This window comes from Pelodiscus sinensis, chromosome 5, assembly GCF_049634645.1.
Source record: "Pelodiscus sinensis isolate JC-2024 chromosome 5, ASM4963464v1, whole genome shotgun sequence".
Lineage (NCBI taxonomy): Eukaryota > Metazoa > Chordata > Testudines > Trionychidae > Pelodiscus > Pelodiscus sinensis.
In genome coordinates, this window is record NC_134715.1 from 117,370,933 (window position 1) to 117,397,265 (window position 26,333).

Sequence of the window (26,333 nt, forward strand, 5' to 3'; positions counted from 1 at the left end):
TCTAAGATTATTAGCTCAATAATTATTTTAAAATCTAACTTACTTTTCACCATTTGTGCTATCACTTTTGCACTTTGTTAGCTTGCACAATGAAACCATTTAGTCAGTTTCATAAGCACACTAGCACATTGCTATTTGGTATATAAATCCTGCAGGTGTTTATGAAAATAATCAAACCCTAATGAAATGTAATACTTTAGTATTTGATTCAGCATCAACGAAATTAGTGGAAACTTTATGGGCTAGTTTATACTTACCAGTGCAGCTGCACCACTGTAACACTTAGAATACCTATATAAACAGGAGAAACTCTCCCCCTAAGAGCGGCGAGGAGTTCTGTGGCACTTTATAGACTAACCGAAGTGTTGGAGCATAAGCTTTCGTGGACAAAGACCCACTTCGTCAGATGCATGTAGTAGAAATTTCCGGAGGCAGGTATAAATAAAATATGCAGGCAAGAATCAGGCTAGAGATAATGAGGTGGATCCAATCAGGGAGGATGAGGCCAACTTCTAGTAGCTGATCTGGAGGTGTGAATACCAAGAGAGGAGAAGCTGCTTTTGTAGTTAGCTAGCCATTCACAGTCTTTGTTTAATCCTGAGTTGATTGTGTCAAACTTGAAGATGAACTGTAGCTCAGCAGTTTCTCTTTGAAGTCTGGTCCTGAAGTTTTTTTGCTGCAGGATGGCTACCTTTAGATCTGCAATTGTGTGTCCAGGGAGACTGAAGTGTTCCCCTAAAGGTTTTTGTATATTGCCATTCCTAATACCTGATGTGTGTCCTGAAGCATATTCTCACCAGCAACTATACACCGCACCACAATAATTAACTCAGAAACCAATCCATGCAACAAATCTCGGTGCCAACTCTGCCAACATATATACTCCAGCAACACCATCACAGGACCTAACCAGATCAGCCATACCGTCACTGGTTCATTCTCCTGCACATCTACTAACGTAATATATGCCATCATGTGCCAACAACGTCCCTCTGCTATATACATTGGCCAAACTGGACAGTCCCTACGTAAAAGAATAAATGGACACAAATCAGATATTAGGAATGGCAATATACAAAAACCTGTAGGGGAACACTTCAGTCTCCCTGAAGCTTATGCTCCAACACTTCGGTTAGTCTATAAGATGCCGGAGGATGCCGCCGCTTTTGCAGATTCAGACTAACACGGCTACCCTTCTGATACTTCTCTCCCCAAGAGGGGTAGCTACATTGAAGGGAGTCTTCTGCCTTCAACCTATCACTGTTTTCAACAGGAGTACAGTCAGTATAATTTTTTAACATAGACCAGGGCTACCACTGACTTCAGAGAACAGAGTCAAGCCCTAAAACCTATAATGTAGCTTAAATTCTGTAATGAAGTCTCTGGCTCATTTTTGCATTTCAATAGTCACTGAATGATTTATTTATGGAAGACATACTGATCAACCGAACTTGACCCTACCTACCTGAGAAACACCTGTGAACTCTGATCCAACGGAATTATCTGTAAACTGGCTTCCATTTAATGAAACCTAGAAAAAAAAGAGTAGACTGATTGTAACAGCTAAGTATCTTTTGTTTCCGACTGCACCTTAAAGAGAATGGCACTAGTGACCACTACAGTTGAGCTTATACCTATATCATTATAAGCCTTTTTTTCCAAAAGACTTATGGCGTGGAAGTAATTATTTTCTCGGTGGTACCTGGCACTGAGATCAGAAAGACATTTCTTCCCTTGTGTTAAAATTCTCCAAATACAGTAGTTAATATTTTTATGGCCATTTCAAAATATTACAGTATGAGTAGAAATTGAGTTTATCTACTATTAATGCAATTCTAACACCACATATAGAGCAAAGTCACTCAGTGAAATGGATATAAAGTCAAAAATATGAATGCCTGTTTTCTCAAGTTTCTAGGTTCATACAGGCCTCATTAACTGTTCTGGTTTTTGTATTTTTATCACCTCAATTTACAAGAGTTCCACCTTTTTGGAGATTCTTCATAATGTAGCTTAGAAAAAAATAGGTTTTTACATATTAGCTAAACTAGACTCATCCCCTCAGAAAAACTCTGAAATTAGATAATATAATTTTAAGGCCGGAAGGAACCATTTAGGTTATTTAAGCTACTCTGCATAACACAGACCATAGCATTACATCCAGTAACACCTACATTAAGCCATGCCTGATCAACCTAACAGTCTTCTATGAGGAGATACATGGCTCTGTGGATATGGGGAAGCATACAATACTAGAACTGGAAAAGCCCTCAAGAGGTCATCAAATGTAGTCTCCTGCCCTTTCGGCAGGACCAAGCACCACAAATCATCCCTGATAAGATGTCTATCCAACCTGCTCTTAAATATCTCCCATGATGGAGATTCCACAACTTCCCTAAGCAATTAAGTCCAGTGCTTAACCACTCTGACAGTTAGGAATTTTTCCTAATGTTCACGCTAAACCTCCCTTGCTGCTATTTAAGCCCAACCTAAATCTCCCTTGCTTCTTGTCCCATCATAATCAGAGGTCAAGGAGAACAATTTTTCTCCTTCCTCTTTGTAGCACCCTTTTAAGGTACTTGAAAGGTGCTATTATGTCTCCTCTCAGTCTTCTCTTTTCCAAACCCAATTCTTTCACACTTCCCCATAATCCATATTTTCTAGACCTTTTGTCGCTCTTCTCTGGACTCTCTCCAATTTCTCCACATCCTTCCTGAAATGTAGTACCAGAACTAGACAATACTCCAGTTGAGGCCTAATCAACGCAGAGTAGGGTGGAACAATTACTTCTCGTGTCTTGCTCACTTCTGTTAATTCATCCCAGAATCATGTTTGCTGTTTTTGCAACAGTGTCACTCTGACTCATATTTCGCTTGTGGTCCTCCATGACCCCCCCCCCCATATCGCATTCGACAGTACTCCTTCCTAGATAGTCTAGACATACCCATACAGAATGGGAAATGGCTACATGCCCCTGCTGCCAGAGGCATGTAAATTAGACTACCCGACACAGTCAATGAAGCCGGGATTTAAATATCCCCGGCTTCATTAAAATAAAAATGGCTTCCACGCTGTGCCAGCTCAGCTGATTGTCCGCACAGCGCAGCCGTCAAGACGCGGATCGGTTGACAGGGAACGCCTTTGTCGACCACTCCCTTATGCCTCGCAACAGAGGCATGTAGTCTAGATATACCGTATGTGTGAAACTGATTGTTCTTTCCTAAGTGGAGTACTTGGCATTTGATATTGATAGATGTGATACACTCTGACTTTAGCAAAGCTCTTGATACCGTCTCCCACAGTATTCTTGCCAGAAATTTAAGAATGGCTTGGAGGAATAGGCTATAAAAGTGGACAGAAAGCTGGCTAAATTGTTGGGGTCAACGGGTAGTGATCAACAGCTCAGTGTTTAGTTGGCAGCTGGTATTAAGCAGAGTACTCCAGGGAACAGTCCTGGGCCAGTTTTGTTCAATATGTTCATTAATGATCTGTATGATGGGATGGATAGCACCCTCAGCAAGTTTTGAAGATAACACTAAGGTGGGAGAGAGGTAGATATGCTGGAGGATAGGGATAGGCTACAGAGTAACCTAGAAAAATTGGAGGATTGGGTCAAAAAACATATCTGATAAGGTTCAACATGGGCAAGTGCAGAATACTGCACTTACGATGGAAGAATCCTGTGCATTGCTACAGGCTGAGGACAAACTGGCTAAGCATCAGTTCTACAGAAAAGGATCTGGAGGATTATAGTGGACCAGAAGCTGCATACAAGTCAGTGTGCCCTTGTGGCTAAGAAGGCTAAACAGCATATTCAGCTGTATTAGAAGCAGACAGGAGACCAAGGAAAGCAATTATTCCCTTCTGTTCAGCATTGATGAGTCCACATCTGGAGTATTGTGTCCAGTTTTGGGGGCCTTCACTATAGAAACAATGTGGACAAATTGGAGAGAATCCAGCAGAGGGCAATGAAAATGATTAGGGGTTGAGGGACATGAACTATGAGAGGCTAGAATGTAAGAATGGTCATACTAGGTCAGACCAAAGGTCCATCTAGCCCAGTATCCTGTCTGCCAATAGTGGCCAATTCCAGATGCCACAGAGGGAGGGAACACAACAGGTAACCCTCATGTGAATCCTCTCCTATCACTCATTTCCAGACAAATAGAGACTAGGGGCACCATTCCTACCCATCCTGGCTTACCAATGTTGATGGACCTAACCTCCATGAATCTATCTAGTTCTTTCTTGAACCCTGTTAAAGTCCTAGTCTTCACAACCTCCTCTGGCAAGGAGTTCCATAGGCTGACTGTGTGCTATCTGAAAAAAAAAAGTTCTTTTGTTTTAAACCAACTAACCATACATTTCATTTGTTGAGCCCTAGGTTCTTATGATATGGGAACAAGTAAATAACTTTTCCTTATTCACTTTTTCCACACCAGTCATGATTTTATAGACCTCTATCATATCCCCACTTAGTCTCCTCTTTTCTAAAATGAGAAATCCCAGTCTGTTTAATTTATCTTCATATGGGACCCATTCCAAAAGCCTTATCATTTTTGTTACCCTTCTCTGGACCTTTTCCAATGCCAGTATATCCTTTTTGAGATAAGGCAACCACATCTGTATGCAGTACTCAAGATATGGCCGTAGCATGGTTTTATATAAAGGCAATAAGATGTTCTCTGTCTTATTCTCTATCCCTTTTTAATGATTCCTAACATTCTATTTGCTTTTTTGACTGCTGCTGCATACTGAGTGGATGTTTTCAGAGAACTATACACAGTGACTCCAAGCTCTCTCTCTTCAATAGTTGTAGCTAAATTAGTTCCCATCATATTGTATTTATAGTTGGGATTATTTTTTCCAATGTACATTACTTTGCATTTTATCAACATGATATTTCATTTGCCATTTTGTTATCCAATCACTTATTTTTGTGAGATCTCTTTGAAGCTCTTCGCAGTCTGCTTTGGTCTTAACTATCTTGAGCAGTTTACAGAGGTGTAGCTAGGGTGTTACACGCAGGGGGGGCAAAGACAAAATTTGCAATTCCCTCTCGCCCCAAACCTGGCGCACAACTGAGCCTGATCCTGGGAGAGGGGAAAATTGTACCATGCCTTCTCCCGCCCCCTCCAGTTTGGGGCCGGCCCACTGAACGCACTAACCCGCCAGCGGAGATGGAGGAGGGTCGGGCTGGGGGCAGAGATGAGGCTCCAGCTGGTGGCAGTGGGGGGCAGAGGAGGAGTAGGCAAGCCAAGAAATAAAAGGGGGAGCAAAGGAGGAATAAATTGGCGCCCCTCCCCCACAGCATAGCGCCTGGGGACAACTGTCCCTCCTAGTCTCCCCCCTCACTATGCCACTGGCAATTTAGTTTTGTCTGCAAATTTTGCCACCGCACAGTTTACCCCTTTCTCCAGATCATTTATAAATAGGTTGAATATTACTGACCCCAGTATGGACCCTTGGGGGACACAACTAGTTACCTCTCTCCATTCTGAAAACTTGCCATTCATTCCTACACTTTGTTTCCTGTCTTTTAACTAGTTATCAAGCCATGAGAGGGCCTTCCCTCTTATCCCAAGACAACTTACTTTACTTAGGAGTCTTTGGTGAGGGACCTTGTCAAGGCTTTCTAGAAATCTAAGTATGCTATCCAGTGGAGGTTGAGGGAACTGGGCTTATTTAGTACAGGCAGTCCCCGGGTTACGTACAAGATAGGGACTGTAGGTTTGTTCTTAAGTTGAATCTGTATGTAAGTCGGAACTGGCGTCCAGATTCAGCCGCTGCTGAAACTGATCAGTTTCAACAGCAGCTGAATCTGGACGCCAGTTCTGACTTACATACAGATTCAACTTAAGAACCCCAGGCATCCCCAAGTCAGCTGCTGCTGAAACTGATCAGCGGCTGATTCCAGGAAGCCCAGGGCAGGGCTACGGGACCAACCGGCAGCACCCCAGCTGCTGTACCACAGGTGTCCGGAGCAAAGCCATGGAGCACGGGGGCAGCGGGACAGCCCAGACGCGCCGTGGCTGTCCTGCTGCCCTCGGGCTCCGTGGCTTTGCTCTGCTTTGCTCCCCGTCCCCCTGGTCTGCAGACCAGGGGGACGGGGAGCAAAGCGGCAGAACACGCGGGCAGCGGACAGCCCAGACGCGTCTGGGCTGTCCGCTGCCCGCGTGCTCCGCGGCTTGGCTCTGCTTTGCCCCCCCCGTCCCCCTGGTCTGCAGACCAGGGGGATGGGGAGGGGGGCAAAGCAGAGCCAAGCCACGGAGGACGCGGCCAGCTGACAGCTGTCAGCTGCCCGCGCGCTCCGCGGCTTGGCTCTGCTTTGCCCCCGCCCCCCCCCCGTCCCCCTGGTCTGCAGACCAGGGGCGCGGGGGGGGGGGGGGGGGGGCAAAGCAGAGCAAAGCAGAGCCAAGCAGTGGAGCACACGATCAGTGGACAGCCCAGACGCATCTGGGCTGTCAGCTGGCCGGGCGCTCCGCAGCTTGGCTCTGCTTTGCCCCCGTCCCCGTCCCCCTGGTCTGCAGACCGGGGGGGGGGCAAAGCAGAGCCAAGCCTCGGAGCGCGTGGGCAGCGGACAGCCTTGTCCGTTGCCCACGTGTTCCACCGCTTTGCTTCCTCTCCCTGGTCTGCTGGAGACCAGGGAGAGGAACGGCCCCGTTCGTAACTGCGGATCCGACATAAGTCGGATCCGCGTAACTCGGGGACTGCCTGTATTCAGAAGTGAAGAATGGGGGTGGAGGGGGAAGAGAGGTATTTGATAGCAGCCTTCAACTTGAAGGAAGATTCCAAAAAGGATGAGGCTAGGCTATTCTCAGAGGTGGCAAATGACAGAACAAGAAGTAACGGTCTCAAACTACCGGGGTGGTGGGGAAGAGGAGGGAGAGGCTATTATAAATAAGTATTTGACTAGGAGGGTGGTCATGCATTGGAATAGGTTATATTCTAAAGAGGCTTTTAAGGCTAGGTTTCATAAAGCTCTGGCTAGAATCCTTTAGGTTATGCTGGTCCTGTTTTGTGCAGGGCTTTGGACTATGACCTCCTGATGTCTCTTTTAACCCTAATCTTCTATGATTTTCTGAATATGATGCATGATCCATGTAACTTTTAAAATGGAGAAAGGTAGCATTGTTTAGTGGACTTATCACAGGAACTGGAGCTAGGAATTGTTGACTAATGATGCATACTCCCTGGATGGCTTTGAATAAGGGGAATTCTACTAACTTCTCCTTCCTACCAAAAAAAAAATGGCTCAATGCCTAACCCACAAGAGATGCTGCAATGATTAGTTGTTGTACAGCATGTTAAACTCTACTGTTACAGGCTCTTAGTGACAATGGAGTTCTCTCTTTGGTAACTCATGGAGAAGACCCTATGACCATATAACCTAACAGACAAATTATTCAGCATTGTCCTTCCCCTTGTCCAGGGGTTTCAATACTGTGTATCAAGACGTAAAAGTGGCAGGTTGCAGGGCTCAGGTTACAGGCCCCTGCATGGTACTGAAGCCTTTAGGCTTGGACTTTGCTCTCCTTTCTCTCCTCCCATGCCTGGAATGGTGGCACCTGCTGCAGCTGGGCTCAGATTTTGGCCTCCACTCTGAGTCATGTAATATTCTTTGTTGTCAGAAGAGGGTCATGGTGCAATTATGTCTGAAACTCCCCGCTCAAGTCCAATTCAAAGAGTATGACATTACGTTTTATTCAATATAGCAAAAAAGTATTTTCAGTACATTGCTGATTTTTGTATATACAAAATCAGTTGTCACAGGAAATCAGGTGTCTGAAACCTCCAACACCTGAAATGGAGCAAGTGAAGCACAACACCCATGAAGGAGTCATAACTAAAGTTGTTTTTGGCATTCAGGTAGTTGTTTACCCTAAAAGGGAGAGAAGGAGAAAGTCCTGCATTCTCTACAGCCGTGGTCCCCAACACGGTGCCCGCGGGCGCCATGGCGCCCGCGGGGGCATTTCTCGGCGCCCGCCAAGTGCTCAGGGCTGGCCTGGCCCCGGGCACGTGGCACATGCGCGGTGCCGGAGCCGGCCCCGGGCGCGTGGCGCACTGCGAGCGCCGGCCCTGGAGGCACCGCGGATTCACCCCCCGCGGTGCATGGGGAGGGGGGGGGGGAGAAAGCGCTAGCGCCGGCCCCGGGCGCGCGGCGCTTGGGGGAGAGAGCGCCGGCCCTGGGCGCGCGGCGCTTGGGGGAGAGAGCGCCGGCCCCGGAATGCGGCTATTGGGGGGCCCCGCCCCTCCCCGGGCTCCCGGCGGGCGAACGGCCACGCCCCCTGGCGCCCAGCAACCCCAAATGGTTGGAGACCACTGCTCTACAATATCAAAAGATGACAAGCAAAATGCAGGACTATGTAGCACTTTAAAGACTAACAAGATGGTTTATTAGATGATGAGCTTTCGTGGGCCAGACCCACTTCCTCAGATCAAATAGTGGAAGAAAATAGTCTTCCACTATTTGATCTGAGGAAGTGGGTCTGGCCCACGAAAGCTCATCATCTAATAAACCATCTTGTTAGTCTTTAAAGTGCTACATAGTCCTGCATTTTGCTTCAGTTACACCAGACTAACACGGCTACATTTCTATTACTAAAAGATGACAAGGTGTTTGTAAAGTATCACGTCACTAGTTTTTCATTTTACAATCAGATCCACTTACTTGAAAATTATTCTCTGTTGTGAGAATAACTTCCTCATGTGAACCTTACATTCTGTCACAACCCTGTACTAGGGAAGCAAGGGTTAAGGAGCTGCTCTGGACACTGGAAGCCACAACCACTCGCCTCCGCTTGTCATCTTTCTTGAAACAGGTGCGTTTCTTGAAGAAGCTGCTGGAAACAAGCCTATCTTGCCAAGCTGCTGGAAGCCCATTGAGTATGGGAGCTGAGAGCAACAACTCATTGTCAGCAGGGTAAGGAAGTACAGATGTTAAGAAGCAAGTAACTAACTAACTGTGTACTTGATACAATTTATATCCAGTATACGATTAGTCAGTAAGGGATCCTGCTGCAGCTCTGCTGTTTAAATGTAGCAGGAGTGGAATGCGCAGGCAGCCCGGCTCCTACAACATTTAAACTGCAGCGGGGGTAAGGCCGGGACCCTGCACAAGCTAGGACTCAGCAGTCCTGGCTTACACCAGGTCCCAGACCGCTACGCCTCTACTTTTCAAATGCAGTAAAAGCTGCCTAGTTCTTACTACATTTAAACTGATAAACTAGGCAAATATAACTTAGATAGGGACATGATAAGGTGGGTGCATAACTGGCTGGATAACCGTCGTCAGAGAGTTGTTGTTAATGGTGCTAATCCTGCTGGAAAGGGATAACAAGTGGAGTTCTGCAAGGGTCTGTTTTGGGACCCGTACTGTTCAATATCTTCATCAATGATGTAGATATTGGGATAGAGAGTACGCTTATTAAGTTTGCAGATGATACCAAACTGGGTGGGGTTGCAACTTCTTTGGAGGATAGGGACATAATTCAAAATGACCTTAGCAAGTTAGAGAAATGGTCAGAGGTAAACAGGATGAAGTTTAATAAAGAGAAATGCAAAGTGCTCCACTTAGGAAGGAACAATCAGTTCCATACATACAAGATGGGAAGCGACTGTCTAGGAAGGAGCATGGCGGAAAGGGATCTAGGGGTCATAGTGGACCACAAGTTGAATATAAGTCAACAGTGTGATGCTGTTGCAAAAAAAGCAAATATGATTCTAGGTTGTATCAACAGGTGTGTTGTAAGCAAAACTCGTGAAGTCATTCTGCCACTCTACTCTGCACTAGTTAGCCCTCAGCTGGAGTACTGTGTCCAGTTCTGGGCGCCACATTTCAAGAAAGATGTGGAGAAATTGGAAAGGGTACAGAGAAGAGCGACGAGAATGATTAAAGGTCTAGAGAACATGACCTGTGAAGCCAGGCTTCATGAACTGGGCTTGTTTAGTTTGGAAAAAAGAAGATTAAGGGGGGACATGATAGCGGTTTTCAAATATCTAAAAGGGTGTCACAAGGAGGAAGGAGAAAATTTGTTCCTCTTGGTTTCTGAGGACAGGACAAGGAGTAATGGGCTGAAAGTGCAGCAGGGGAGGTTTAGATTGGACATTAGGAAAAAATTCCTAACTGTCAGGGTGGTCAAATATTGGAATAAATTGCCAAGGGAGGTGGTGGAATCTCCCTCTCTGGAGATATTTAAGAACAGGTTAGATAGACATCTGTCAGGGATGGTGTAGACGGAGCTTGGTCCTGCCTTGAGGGTGGGGGGCTGGACTCGATGACCTCTCGAGGTGCCTTCCAGTCCTATGATTCTATGAAAGGCAGACCAGTGGGGAACCCAGTGAGGAACCCAGCACAAGCCCAACAAGCAGCAAAGAGGAGATCCAAGACCAAACTGTGACACCAAAAGGGGCATAGAAAACATGTGAAAAGTGACTCACATATAAGGGTAACAGGTCATGTATGTTCTACTACTTGGGAAGACCCTGGGTCAGAACCCAGAGGAGTAGAGTGGATCTGAGTTACCCATCCCTCTCTGGAGACTGCTACCTTGACTCTGGCCTCTGAGCAACACTCCTATGATATGTACAAGGTATATAAAGCAACTCTGGACACTTGCCACTTGCCAATCTGAGGGACAGAGGTACTCACTATTTTCACTCTTGTTGCGGAAACTGAGTACACACAAAGTACTATCAAAGGTATAAAATGGGAATAAAAACACTTTCTCTCTTACCATTAGTTCTATTAACTGTTAGTTGTTACACAATTTTTCACAGCATGATTAAGTTGGTGTTCCTTTAATTTTTCTTGACAGAAGTTAGCTTCTAGAGCAGAATTATGGGACAAATTATTCAGTAGAATAATCTCAATATGCATATAACAAAAAACCAAACCCAAAAGAATGACAGTCCTAAATACATCCAATGTGCTTGCAACCATCTAGCTTGTAAGAGTTGGAGAACACTAACTAGGCAACTAGCAAAAAACAATAGGGAACTCTGTGGCAACTTAGAGACTAATAGACTTATTAGGGTATATACTTTAGGTAATTGTCTTTATATTAATGCCAATTACCCAAAGTTAGACAAAGGTTATCATTTGCTGACTGCTCAATAATAAAGGGGTTATTTTTATCACCACTTCAATGAGCTGAACACCAAGTCACCAATTCTGAAATGCTATCTGAACTCATTTTAGAAAGATAAGAGGATACTCTATCAAGCAAACATGCTTGAAAATGCAGAAAGTGAAAAAACTCAGTGGTTATCCATATTTGGTGGAAGTAGAAGAGAACAGAAAATTTGGAGGCAGGCTTCCTTACTCTGACATTCTCATTACAAAGCCCTAGAAAGGTTCAACCACAGAAGAGTTAGATTTTATGGTGCCTTTAGAACAGGTCCTTTGGTTGGCTCTAGTCATGCTGGTAACATTAGCAACCAGTAAATATTCTGGCTTTTTTTTTAATTTGTTTTTGCTAGTGTCTATGCTCTTCTAGTATGAGTAAGCAGAAATAACTCTGCCTTCTGTTCATCACCTTCTGAGGTGAGCCATTATCACCCAGAAATGCACTACCTATAGCATCTCCTTTCAATTAAAACATCACTAGTTCTCAGTCTACATTTTTGTAGGCACTTTCACCTATGACCTAAAAATGCTGTTTTCAGCGCTCTTTGTTTAAATATGAAGAATAAAGATCACTATTGCAACAACAAAGCATTACTGCACTACTGTGCATCAGTTTCTCAACCAGTGGTACGAATACCCTGAGGAGTACTCTAGAGAAGTCTGGGGGACACGCCAACACCACTGAAATTTGGAAAAAACTGAATTTTTGTTTTAAGTTTTACAGCGCTTTACTATTTTTGTGCTTTTTACAGCCAAAAATTTCATTGCCTGCCTGGCTACAATTTAGTTGTTTAAACAAATGTGTTGCAATGGTAGAAAAAAAATTGTGTCTGAAAATGTAGGCACTGGGGGTACTTTTTTTTTTTTTTAAAGGGGGTACTTATTTTGGAGAAAGGGGTACTTTATAAAAAAAAGATTGAGAAACACTGTCGTGTATTGTTGTCAAACTATGACATTATTGTGGAAAACTGAAACTCTAATTTTGATCTTGGCTAGTAAGATGACCTTTACGCTCATAAATGTTTTAAGTCCTGACCCCATGAGCCGTATTTCGCCTGGCTCTGATTAGGAATGTAATCTTAGGCTTATCAGGCAGTCGAGTCACTGCTCGATTACTTGTCCCCTGCCCCTACCCCCTCTGTTTTGAGGCAATGGTGGGGAGGGAGGGAGCAGGAGCAGGTGCTGGGGAAGCCAGTTTAAAAGCCAGTTCCCCCAGCACCATCTCCGCAATGTGGGGGAGGCAGAGTCACAGAGGTCCTGGAGCTGGCATGAGCCAGTACTGCTTAGTCGCAGCTTGTGCCGCCCCCTAGAACTAATCCTTCTGTGGTTCTGCCGTTTAAATGTTGTGAGAGTTGGGCTGCCTGCACACCTGGTTCCTGCTACATTTAGAAGAGTAGAGCCGCAACAGGGGTAGCAAGCGCTCCGCCTGAATAACTAAACAAGTAGTCAATAGAAATTCTATTGACTACTCGATTAGCTATTTAACTGCTACTTAACATCCCTACCTCTGATATATACCACTCCTGAACTATATCTCAATAGCCTCAGCAGCAAACATTTACACATATGGTTTGGGGGAGGGGAGGAGAAGAGTGCTAGTAATTACCCTCCTCCACCCACAAACCCCTAAGCTTCTGTTACACTTCTAAACAGACAGAAGGAAAATATAAAGCTTGATCAAAAAAAGATGACCTATCCTTCCAAGAGTGAACGGGATCAACAGCAGCTGTCTAATGCTTTGCTTAAAGCAAACACACACACACACACACACACACACACACACACACACACACACACACACACACACACACACACACACACACACACACACACACACACACACACACACACACACACACACACACACACACACACACACACACACACACACACACACACACGAAAACAAAACAAAAAACTACCACAAGAGTTCAGGAAAGGTGAGGGCTCTTTCCAGGAAATAAGGCCCTTGTACTTAAGAAGAGCAGTGGAATGCCTACTCAAACATCTACCAACCAAATAACTGTCACCATCATCCACAACTACATTATTCTCAAAAGCAACCAATCTGACTTTCTTGCTTGAGATAACTATATGACTTTTTTCCCAAAAATGTATGGTTTAAAATTTTCCACTAGCAGAAGAACCCAGTGTTGTTCAGATCTGTAACTGAAGGATTTTCCTTCTTTCTTGGAAAAATAAAGAAGAGACAGACATGCGTTATTTCAATTTTTTGAAAATGAAGGCTGGAGTGAGAATTCTGGGGTGAGCAGAGGCAGGGGTAAGTGGCTTACAGAAGGGGGGTGGCAGATGCAGGGGGGCTGAGGGCAGGGCAGGGGGGTGCTGAAGTCAAGGCAGGAGGGAGGCACAGGATTCAGGGCAGGACTCAGGACAGGAGCTGGGAGGTGGGGTGAGGGCTTATCGGGTCACCCATGGCAGCACATGTGGCCAGCAGCCCCCACTCCAGTGACCTACAGGCTGTCTGGTGAGGAACAGGATCCAGAAGCTGCCGCCATAGAAGACATAAAAAATGTGCACAAAATATCATTTACTCAAAGCATTTTAATCAGGTGAGTGTTGTCCAACAAATTAAGTGTGGATCAAGGTAATTAAAATCTGGAGAAAAACGACAGCTTTCATGCAACATCTGATTATAGCACCAGCCTCGGAGCTTTTTACATATTTATCTTTGGGAGTTAAAACTACCACTTCCAAATAGTGGTTAAAGTAGGAAATAAAGCAGATCTAATTTTCCGATAAAAATAGTGCACAGATTTAAGTACAGTAACACTTGATTCTTGATGTGTAACAAAAGTTCATAAAAAGCTCTATGTTATTGCCTCAGAAACCACCTCAGCATACAGCAACTTGATAGCAGTTACCTCTCCTAGAGGAAAAACACTGAAGGTAGCAAGTGGGTGAACACAGTATACATTCTAAAACTGGCAAAGCCATCTCTTCTCATTTGCACTATACTGCCATAGATGCTTTCTGACAGTATGGAATTTTAAATGGAACGTAAATCATGGTAGGCTTGGCAGAATATATTATATTATAACTGAATATTTTCAAATAAATAAATAGTTTTGTAATAGAATATTAAGCCCCAATAATGAAATGCAGATTATGAAAACACATAATTCACACTACAAGAAAATTCTGAGAATATATTCTAACTCCCATTAGTTTTGCAAAAAGAATAGCTGTGATTAGTTTTAATACAGAGGCACTGAGAAGTAGGTATTAGATAATAACAGGACTTAAAACATTTATGAACCCAAAAGCTAATCATACTAGTCAAGGTTTCTTTAAAAACAAAAAAAACACACCACACTTATAAATGCCATGACATACGCTCCTATGTCCCTCTGGTCATATACTCAGTTATAAAGGAATCAAGCCTTTAACTGTGTAACATTTCATTTTTTTTTATTTACTTCTGTTTTGATTTTTTCCCCTTCCTGGTTTCATCAACTCGGTCATCTCTGATTATTATCCAACTTTTCTTGTTTTGTTAGGGTTTCCTCATTTCATTCTCTTCCATCTCCCACTCCTATCATCTCTTTCCCTAAATTATGGAAGAGTGTCTAGTCTGCCCCCAAGTCTCCTCAATTTAGCCCATCACTCCTTCCTCACCTGCCCTTTCCATACCTATACTGAATTATCTACATCAGTGGTTCCCAACCATTTTTATAACATGGTAAACCCACTCACAAACGTTTGGTGGATCGGTAACATTTATTTGCATATTCATTATATGAATATGCAAATAAAATGTTACCAAACCATCTAGCCCCAAACCAGCCCCTTGCTCCCCAGTGCCTAACATCCTTTGACCACCATTCCTACGCCCCATGCCTTTGACCCTTTAGCCTCTGACCCCTACAGTCCATGCCAACACTCTCTTGCCCCATGGCCCCACCATGCCTTCAGCTATCACCCCTTTGCCCCCAAGCCACCCCACCTCCACTCACCAGAGCAGGCTGCCCCCTCTAGGAAGTGTGGCCATGACAGCCATGTGGGCAGGGAGAGTGGCTCTCCTGCTTTGCGCCCCCTCCCACCGCAAGTGCATCTTGCGCCCTCATCGGAGGGGAGCGTGGAACCCCAGACAGCAACCATTACAGGGGAGGTGGAAGAGGGAAGCACCTCCGGCCACCACCTCAGACCCAACACTGCTGCTAGCAAAAGCGTCCACATGAGCAGGAGCGAAAGGGGAAGCCCGGGAGAGGCGCCTCCTGCTGTGCCTCAGACCCAGTGCCACTGCTGACAAAAGTGGCTGCACAGAGGAGAGGAAAGCGCAGAGCCCTGGGAAGGCACCTCCTCCTGCCACTACCAGCAAAAGCAGCCATGCAGGCAGTGGGGAGCAGCCATCAGCAGCGCACATGTGCCTCCCCCCTCCTTTGCACCCCCTCCCTGCCCAAGCAAGTCTCTCCTGTGGGGAATGAGGAGGCAACTCCTGCTCTGCTTCCTGCTACTGCCACCTGAGCCATCATGGCTGCCAGAGATGAGCCGCTGGTAACAGCCGACTGCCGCCACCTGAAGTCAGTGGTTCGCAGCTCAGCAGGGGGCTGCGGACCGGCAGTTGGGATCTGCTGATCTACATAGCCATGCCACCCCCTCCCCCCATACAGGGCTTGGAAATTTTATTTGCGTCTCTTGGCTCTTAAGACTCAATCAACTAGGCAAATAATTTAGAAAAGTGGTCACCTCTCCCCTTACCCTTTCATTCAGAGAAAGTCATCAGCTTCTGGGAAAATAATTTCTTTTGTAATTCCTGCCCAAGTGCTGCTCCTGGAACCTGATTAGTAGATCCATTTGCCTTTGAAGACTCACAGTACCTCGGGTTGCCAGAAGAGAACATTCTGTGTTTTCCCTTTCTCTGCAGACTCCTAGGTATTGCAACCATGAGTGGGGTTTCAGAAACTATATCCTCCTCCCCAACATCAGCTGTTGGATGTTGTGGAGTGATGTGCCCAATATTCAATCCTTTCCTCCAGCCTGTCAATTATGCTTTCAATTGACAGTTCCAGTGTGCTTTCATCTGCTGTTGCTTACGTATTTCCCCAAAATCTTAAGTTGACTTAGAACTTATTTTCAAGGCAGCCAGCAGGGTTTAGGAAAGAAGCAATGAAAGTTAATCTTGTCAGTTCTCAGTCTGTTATAGCTTGGACAATTACCACTAGCTACCATAGCACTAAAGCCTTCTGTCTGCAGATTCAGGCAGAGCACAACTGGCTTCATTTACATTCAGGTCACATTTAGCAATCACACCGTATTAAGGGTATATGTATTTAATATAGATCATTTATATGTAGATTTAATTAACTCCCCACACTGCTATATGTGAATAATGTATTTAGGGCTGTCAAGTGTTTAAAAAAATTAATCACACTGTTGAACAGTAATAGAATGCCATTTATTTCAATATTTTGGGATGTTTTTTACATTTTCAAATATATTGATTTCAATTACAACAGAACACAAAATGTTCAATGCTCACTTTACATTTGACTACAAATACTTGCACTGTAAAAAGTGAAATTGTCTTTTTAATTCACTAGATACCATCTCAATGGCACAAATTCATCTTACAAATGTAGAATTGTGTACATAAAAATAACTGTACTAAAAAAATACAACAATGTAAAACTTTAGAGCCTACAGGTCCATTCAGTCCTATTTCTTTTTCAGCCAATTGCTGAGGCAAACAAGTTTATTTACATTTACAGGAGATAATGCTACCTGCTTCTTGTTTACATCACCTGAATGCGAGCACAAGCATTCTCATGATACTGTTGCAGCCACTGTTATAAGATATTTGTGCCAAATGTGATAAAGATTCATGTGTTCCTTCATACATCAACCATCCTTCCCAACGACATATCCATGCTGATAACAGGTTCTCCTCAATGAGCCAAAGCACTGCAGACCATCGCATGTTCATTTTCACTATCTGAGTCAGATGTCACTAGCAGAAGGTTGATTTTCTTTATTGGTGATTTGGATTCTGTAGTTTCTGCATCAGACTGCTGTACTTTTTAGATGTTTGAAAGCATGCTCCATGGCTCTTTTCACTCAGATTTTGGATGACACTTCAGATTTTTAAAACTTTGGGTCAAGTGCTGCAGCTATTTTTAGAAATCTCATATTGGTACCTTGTTCGCGCTGTGTCAAATCTGCAGTGAAAGTATTGTTAAAACTAAGATGTGCTGAGTCATGATCCAAGACCGTTATAAAATGAAAAATATGGCAGAATATGGGTAAAACAGAACAAGGGACATACAATTCTCCCGCAAGGAGTTCAGGCACAAAATTTTCAACAATAATCAGCTTGGGGGCATGTTGCCTGGGATGGTAGCCAAAGAATGAAGGGGCATATGAATCTTTAGCATATCCGGCATGTAAATATCTTAAGTAAGTTCTGTATACTTAGTACTCTGCACTGTAACAGAAGTAAATACATTTGAAAAATGTGGAAAAACATCCAAAATATTTAAGAAATTTCAATTTATATTTAATATTGCAACAAATCACGATTTTTTTTTGAATTTTGAGTCAACTGCAATTAGTCAACAGCCCTAATTTTTTTAATTTAAGCAGATTATATCTATCTATACAATATAAAAAATATATTATGCAGCAGTGATGACCCAGGAAAACTTCATACAATGGTTAATTATCCACACTTAAAAGAAACCCTGACAATTCTACTGTGACACTTTCTCTAGACAAGAATGGTTCAAACAATTCATCTTAAAGTATTTGTAATGAATAGTTTAACTTTATCCTTCTAGGTCAGGTACACTTTTTATGTGGCTACTCGAGTTTTGACTAATACCCGTTATATGGAACACATTATGCCAGTGCTCCGGCAGCTACTCTGGCTTCCAGTATGTTTTCGGGCACAATTTAAGGTCTTGGTTATGACCTATAAAGCCCTAAATGGGTTGGGTCCGAGGTACCTGAAGGACCGTCTTCTCCTATATGAACCTGCCCAGAGATTGAGATCAGCTGGGGAGGCTCTGCTCAATGTTTCTTCACTTATGGAGATAAGATAAACATAAACATGCAACAGGGTCTTCTCAGCTTTTGCTCCCAGGGTGTGGAATTCTCTTCCTCGGGATATTTGCATGGTGCCAACACTAGCATTTTTTCTGAGTTAGGCTAAAGCCACCCTTTTTATTCGTGCTTTTCTTGGTGTTCGAGTCTATATGTGTATGTTCCTCTTCTCAATATTTTTAACCGGTTTTATGTCCCTCCGGGATCTCTTATTTTTAATTTTTATATATATACACACTTGTATTCGTGTTTAAAATTTTTTTGTAAGCCGCCTCAAATATTTTAAATAGAGGGGCGGGGTAAAATATTTAAATCTAATATATAAAGGAGAATGTTTGTGTGCTAATAACTTGGACACTACAAGAGCTACTACAACCAAACTTTGCATGGGATAACCTTTTATCCAGGAGAAGGTTTTAAGGGACTGTGAGAGGGAAGAGATGAGAGACTGACGCCTCTCTCCAGGGCTGCAAGGAGCTTGGCAGTGTGGGGAGAAGCGGTTTCCCAGGGGGAAGCGGCGGGGCCAGTCACCCACTAAGGCCAGCAGAGGAACAAGGAAGCGGAGGGCGGGCTCTGACACCAGCGGCAGGTACGTGGCTCCCTTCTCCCTCCCTCCCCTCAGGCTCCTCACCTCAGTTATATTAACTGCCAACTTATTTCAACCATGTATACTGACCAAGCACAAGGACAGTCACTTAAAGGAGTTGAAATTGATTTGGAGACATCTTGCTTTTCACATGGACAACTATGTTGCGTGTTCAGAGTTGGAAGTGGAAAAATTTGTACATTTGTTAAGAATAATTAAACAAAATATAGTTTACAGTAAAGTTTTTGATGATACATGTAAAATTGATTGTTTTATACTTTAATATTTTTTAAAACCTATAGAACTAGGTGCAACTTTTCTACCATTCAAAAAATGATAATGGACTACTGTTTTTCTAAATTTTGTTCCTCCACTTTCCCAAGCAATGCCAGGTAACTCCCGCTAGTTCGTAAATAAAATAAAATAATTATTACCAGGATCAATTCAGTACTGTTGGCACTTAAATTAGTCATCAGCCTAAAGTATATTTCCATCAGTAACACCTGTAGATTTTTTTTTTATTTCAGGTCTCTTGTTTGCGCTAAATATTTAATAGATTAGGACTCAGAATTTGTATGTTGGTCAAATAGATATGCAACAGGACTGTTGGCTCCTTACTAAAACTAGGGATGTTCAAATGCCTGTAACTGATTCATCGTGTAACTCCTGAAAATTTCAGTGGTTACACATGGGGTGACAGCCAGCTCCCTGGCAGCTTGCTTGTAAGCCAACTCCCAGCACACAATGGCTCCCACCTGCCACCCTGCTCCCAGGGAGTCAGCTGAGGCAGCAGCATGGGACAGCTGGCAGCTCCCAAGAGCTGGTGTGTGCTGAGAGCTGGCTTTTAAGCCTCCTTCCCACACATAATGACTCTTGCCTGCCACCTTGCACTGCTGTCTGATTGACCAATAGGAAAGCCAGTGAGGAATCAAGAACCCAGGACCCATCTTCCATGTGAGCTGGGTCTGCCAGTGGCAAAGTAGATCAGAGCTAAGGAGAGTGCAGCAGCCAGAGAGGAGCAGAAGGAAATGCAGCAACAGAAGAGGCACAGCTGGGGAGCTAGAACTATACAGACCAGTTGCTCCAACAGAAAACCAGGGTTGAGCTACAGCAGGGGCCAGAGCAGGGAAGCAGATGCCACCTGATCCACAAGAAACATTAGAGTTGAATGAGTTGCTGAGGGGAGTGAAGTGAGGACCTAGGCAATGAGAGAGCCCAGCAGAGACACATTCAGACCTGAGGGCCTTGCAGGCCAGAGTTGGAAGAGAGGATATGAAAATGACAGGATGGCCAATACTGGAAGAAGGGTCCGGCCACCTGGAGCCTGAAAGCATAACACTACCACCAGAGCCAGTACTGGGTTTAAAATAGCATTGGGATCACACTGAGAAGGAGGCTGCACGTGGTCCATGCCCTCATCCCCATTCACCCTCTTCCCCCAAAAGACCCATCTGTTGCCCACATCAGGGAAAGGCGACAGAGAGGAACGAGCAGCAGGCAGGGCCTTCCAGGGAAACAAGCTGAGCAGGGGCAGGGCAACTGTCGGAGTACTGGGCCCACAAAAGATTAATCTGGATCTGACCAGTGCAGTTGTCTGACCCACATTCCCTGATTTCACAAAGATCCTTCCCAAGACATCACAGAGCACGTCTAAGAAATTCTGTACAACCTCAGCAATTTGTCTGCCCAGTTTGTTGACAACATGACTTTAATGGATCTTGACTGTCAGGGAGTTTCTCCAGTCACAGATACTTTAAGGACCCAACTTTTTCCTTGTAAAATGCTATGGGTTGCTTTTATCAGTAGACTGGAAAGGTAAAGGGCCCAATTCCTCCCCCAAGTCACCAAAGGAATGGTGAAAGTGCATTTACAAAAATTTGAAAAATTACACTAAAAGTTAAAAAAATACCACCTTATCTTATCTTATACTGTAATTATAAAAAACCAAAACATTTTGGAATATATTATCAGGAGTATTTTAAGTAAATAGATTCATAATTCTTCCACTCTATTCCATGGTGATTTGGCCTCAACTAGAGTATTGTGTCTAGTTCTGGGTACCACATTTCAGGAAAGATGCAGACGAGAAAAGAGCAAAAAGATGGATGGTATTCATCAATGGTTCTCAAACTTTTTGACTTGTGGCCCATCCCTCTCAATGCAGACCACTCTGTAGACCACCACCCAACTACCTGTGATGACAAAATGGGTGCAGGAGGGGGTGAGAGGTAGGATGCAGGGAGGAGGAGGAAGCAAGGGTGCAACAGCAGGCTGAGATTGGGGGGCGGCTGGGGGAAGGGAGGGTGCAGGAGCAGGCTAGAGGAGGGAAGGTCTGGGTGGTGGGGATGAGGGTGCAGGAGAGACTTGGGGGACTAGGTAGATGGGAGGGTGTAAGGAGTGGGCTGGGAGTGAGGGGGTCTGGGCATGAGCGGATTGGGGGGCACTTAACTGGCTTTGTGCCTCCTGCTGCTCCCAAGCAGCGTCCCCCGCACTGCTCCCACTGGCCGTGATTCTGGCCAATGGGAGCAGTGGGGAAAGAGAAGTGGCAGCATGCAGAGCCACTCCTCTTGAGCTGGATCCAGTCCATGAGATCCTCCTCACCGTCCGTCCCCCCCCACACGACTTGATCTTTAAAGATTTCTTCCAGTCCTATGATTAAACTGAGATTTGGATAATACTATACTTCTCTAAATCTGCACCCATTTATTTTTTCATAAATCCATTTTTCATGTGAGTTTGAATCTAATCACAGGGTTTTGGGGGAGGCAGCTACATTGTATATTTGAAAATAGGTAAAATTAGATTTTAATTCTCCTCAACAAACTTCTAACGTTCATCAAGACAAATGTTCCTTCTCATCAGGTATTTCACAGCGCAGACACCTTAGATATATGAAACATTTGACAGTATATCTAAGCCAGAGTCTGAAGTATATGGAATAGCAATTGTACTACTATTTGTATTAGACATGCTGCTTGTAATAATGCAGCTCTTCAGGTCTTATTATTCTTGATATTAGCTGCCCACATTTACACTACAGTGGGGGGAAAAATGCAGCCAGCAGACCTAGATTTGATACCCATTTTAAGGCCGTGTATCAATACACACACTAAACTAAACATTAACATGCACATCCATGTCTCAGATTTATTAGATGAAAAAGTATCTCAATTAGCCCAGGGAACAAATAAAGCAAAAGCTACTGATGTCAAAATAAATGGGGCATTAAGCTTCTTTTGAAATTTCAAATGATACAAAAATTAAAAAATATTTAAGCTACAGTGTATTTTTGTTTCAAACCTCACAAGTGTACTTAATAATGTAAGCTGCAAAAACCCATCCTAATGATTCCTTCCTGTTTAATTTATATACTGTTATCAAACTGTAGGGTCTTCAGGGCAGGGTCTGTCTCCATTTAAACAACAGAATAAAAACACAGTGCCTGCAGGTAAGTTCACAAGTGCTTCAATACATGTGTATATTTTAATAGCAACGTACCTGCTTTACACTGGATGAAGTTGGTCAATATATATCCTTACACAAAAACAAAACAAAAAATAATAGACCAAAAGGAGAAGCATTAGCTGAATTTTAGATTTCAAGAAGAAAGCAATTGCCTCCTTTGTAATCAGTTTCCTCTGCCTATTTGAATCATTCAGTAATGCCACAATCCAATGTTCACAATCTCGATACCATGAAAGCAACTAAGAATGTAAGCAACTAGTCAACTATTCGATAAGCAAAAGCTTATCGAATAGTCAACTAGTCCCTCAGAGGCAGCAAGCAGGGGAGCAGGAGCCAGTATTAAAAGCCAGTTCCACCCAGCACCGTCTCTATGGGGGGGAAGGGAAGGCAGAGGGGGAGCAGGGACCCACCATGAGCCAGGAATCAGCTGATTCCCAGCTCGTGCTCTTTCCCAGATGCTGCTATTTAAACGTATTAAGAGCCTGTCATTTAAAATACATTTAAAAGGCAGAGCTGCAGCGGGGTTAACTCCTGGAGCCAGGAGCTAACTCTGCTTCAGCTTCCCCGCTTATCAACTAGTAGATGGAAAATACATTGACTAATTGAATAGCTGATTAAACTAATTTTGCAAAAGCAACAAAGAGTCTGGTAGCACCTTATAGACTAGCAGATGTATTGAAGCATAAACTTTCGTGGGCAAAGACAGTTGCGTCTGACGAAGTGGGTCTTTGCCCACGAAAGCTTATGCTTCAATACATCTGTTAGTCTAAGGTGCTACAGGACTCTTTGTTGCTTTTGCAGATCCAGACTAACATGGCTACCCCTCTGATACTAAACTAATTTTAACATCCTTAAAAACAACCATATCATGGGTACCAGATTGCAGTTGGTGAATTAATCACAACAGAGATGGCAGTCTATTGTAGAGAGGGATCCATCAGTACCTTTGATGAGAGAAAATAGAAGGAGCACAAATAACAGAGTTTTGGTAATGTAAGCCGGTGTGTCAGAAAGTGAATTGTACAAAGATTAATCAGATTAGTACGCACTATATGCGGACAATATTTCTAAGACATGCAGGATACCAATTTCTTTCTTCCTTTACTTACTAAGTTCATTCTAGTTAAAGTACACAAATTCAATCAGACCAGAAGTAAGGCCCACTGGGTCAGGTCTATTACAGGCAAGCAATTTTTCACTCCCAACTGTGATGGCTCCCCCAAACACGCTTTATTGCAAATATGGATTGCAAATATGAATATGCATAATTTGAAGATGCTTTAAACAAAATACCTCATGCAACATACCAATTTTACAATTACAATTGGCTGGATCTGTTTATCTTATTTTGGTACATATTTATGTGAAGTTAGAAATCTGAAGTGTGAATCTGTTGATAGTTTAAAATATGCTATTAAGAATTATTACTGGTGTCCCAAAAGCCTAACGGGGATGAAGGATGGCTCAGTGGTTTGAGCATTGGCCTGCTAAACCCAGGGTTGTGAGTTCAATCCTTGTGGAGACCATTTAGGGATTTGGAGCAAAAATTTGTCAGGGTTAGAGTGGGGGCGGGGGGAAAGCAGGCTGGGGATCCCTGGCTCTGGGGGAAAGGAGGGGATTGATTTATAACAGGGGCATGGGGGTGCCTGGTTCGGGGGAGTGAAGGGGATTGGATTAGAGTGGGGGAGGGGGACTGAAGCACCTTAAACTCAAAGTCTTCATGGAGGCAAATAATTTTATACATCAAATTATTGTATTATATTCAAACAATACCTGAAAAAGTATTATAAAATATACTTAAAACATAACCTATAATAATAATAAATAATTACAACTTTCTGATAGACATAGCTTTCAGAGCCACCAAAGAAAATGTATCAGTTTTCGTTTGTGTGGCCCTCAGTAAGCTTCGAGTTTGAGATGCCTGATCTAGAAAGACATGTGACCGTATCACCTGGTACTGGAATCCAGCTTTAACATCTTCCTTTCCCATGGAAAATACGATGTCAAACAAGATTCCCATGCTGGGGGAAGAGTCTATTTGAGCAATGGGAAGTTATCTCTTGGTTTTCAGCTGGCTTTTAGCAACTACCTGACGTACCTGTTAGGTATCCTATTAGAACTCGGAAAATCTGGAGTAGGAATCTTTAAAAAAAAAAAAAAAAAAAAAAAAAAAAGTAATTGGAGTAACTGTATAGCCACTGAAAATCTCAGCCGTTACGCACTGAGTATAGAGCTTATACGGCAGAGCCTGTAGCACAACCAGCTCCTGAGGAACAGAGGTGGCTGGCTCCACTGTCAGGGAGTGGGCTGTATTGCAGCTCTGCAGTATAAGCTTTATACTGCAGAACACATAGCACAGGGCAGCAGCCAGCTCCCACCTGCAGCCCTGCTCCTGCAGCCCAGCTACCATCTTGTACTACTACTTCTGATACAGGACCAACAGCAAGGGGTAGCAACTGGCTCCCCATGAGTGGGGCAGGAGCCTGTGTTTAACTGTTAATGGTAACCAATAAACCTTATTGATTAATTGTTTAAAAAAAGTTATATTATTACATCCCTAATCTGGAGACCCAACTCAGAGTTAGTTTGTTTTTTTTGTTTTTTTTAAACACAGTTCTGACTTGAAGCTTATGGACTGAAATAAAAACAGCTGTTTAGGATAAAAATTTGCATGCAACAAGTTTCTTAGTGAAATTTAACTAGCTATGCATTTTCTGTTCATTTTAGTTTAGTAAGTTACATTGATGTCTGTTTTCACTTGCAATCACTTAAATCCTACTTTTTTGTACTTAATAAAAACACTTTTGTTTATCATCAGGCCCAGTGTAAATAATTGTTACCTGAGGGAGCAACCACTGTGCATCTCTCGCTTTCATTGACGGGGGGAGGAGGAGGCATCCTCATGATATTTCCTTGTGTAAAACTTTTACACAGAGTAAAACAGATTTATTTTAGGTGCTGAGCCCTAGAACTGTGTCCTCCAAGAGCTGAAGTGGTTCTGTGTCTGCACTGCTCTGCAGGGAGGCAATAATCCCAATTCTGTGCCCTTTCTGGGGAAAAACCAGAGGAACTGGCCCAGAAGGACAGAGTGGTGGAGAGCCACAGAAAGCAACAAGGAGGGAGGGGGTAACAGTAGCATGTTCAGCGCATTGGGGAACAATCCCAAGGGGACTTCTGTGACTGCACCCCATCACACAAACTAAACTATCGCTGGGAAGAAGGATCCAAGAATTTGGAGCGCAAGTGGTGTTCTCGTCCATCCTCCCTGTTGAAGGGAAAGGACTGGGCAGGGATCGTCGAATTGAGGACGTAAATGCGTGGTTGCGCAGGTGGTGTCGCAGAGAGGGCTTTGGTTTCTTCGACCATGGGACTCTGTTCCGGGCGCAAGGATTGTTAGGAAGAGATGGGATCCATCTAACGAAGAGAGGAAGGACCATCTTTGTGGGCAGGCTTGCAAACCTAGTGAGGAGGGCTTTAAACTAGGTTCGTCGGGGGACGGTGACCAAAACCCTGAGGGGAGTGGGAAAGTCAGATACCGGGAAGAAATGCATAGAGCAAGGAGCGAGAAAGGAGGACCCCAGTTTCGAATGGAGAAGATAGTGCAATCAACTGGTTACCTGAAGTGTTTGTACACTAATGCGAGAAGCCTGGGCAACAAGCAGGAAGAACTGGAGGCCCTTGCCCAGACCAAGAAATATGATTTAATTGGGATAACAGACTTGGTGGGATGACTCGCATGACTGGAGCGCTGTCATGGAAGGGTATAGATTGTTCAGGAAGAATAGGCAGGGGAGAAAAGGAGGAGGAGTTGCACTATATGTAAGAGAGCACTATGATTGCTCTGAACTCCAGTATAAAGGGGGAGAAAAACTTGTTGAAAGTTTATGGGTCAGGTTTAAAGGAGCAAACAGCAGTGATGTTGTGGTTGGTATCTGCTACAGGCCACCGAACCAGGTGGATGAGGTAGATGAGGCTTTCTTCGGACAACTGAGCGAAGCTTCCAGATCACAGGCCCTGGTTCTCATGGGGGACATTAATCACCCTGACATCTGTTGGGAAACCAATACGGCAGTACACAGGCAATCCAGGAAG

The 26,333-nt window shown here is 43.8% G+C and overlaps 1 protein-coding gene across 2 annotated transcripts in view; it reads right to left on the reverse strand.

Annotated features, from left to right (window-relative positions):
• FAM193A (family with sequence similarity 193 member A) overlaps window positions 1-26,333 on the reverse strand; it is a 127,444-nt gene that overhangs the window by 91,464 nt on the left and 9,647 nt on the right. The window contains exon 2 of one of the 2 annotated variants that reach the window (XM_075930865.1): window positions 1,466-1,531. The exons of the other annotated variant lie outside the window; for it this stretch is intronic. Within the exon in view, the coding sequence (XP_075786980.1) occupies window positions 1,466-1,531 (66 nt within the window). The remainder of the gene's footprint in view (window positions 1-1,465; window positions 1,532-26,333) is intronic. 2 annotated transcript variants of the gene reach the window in all.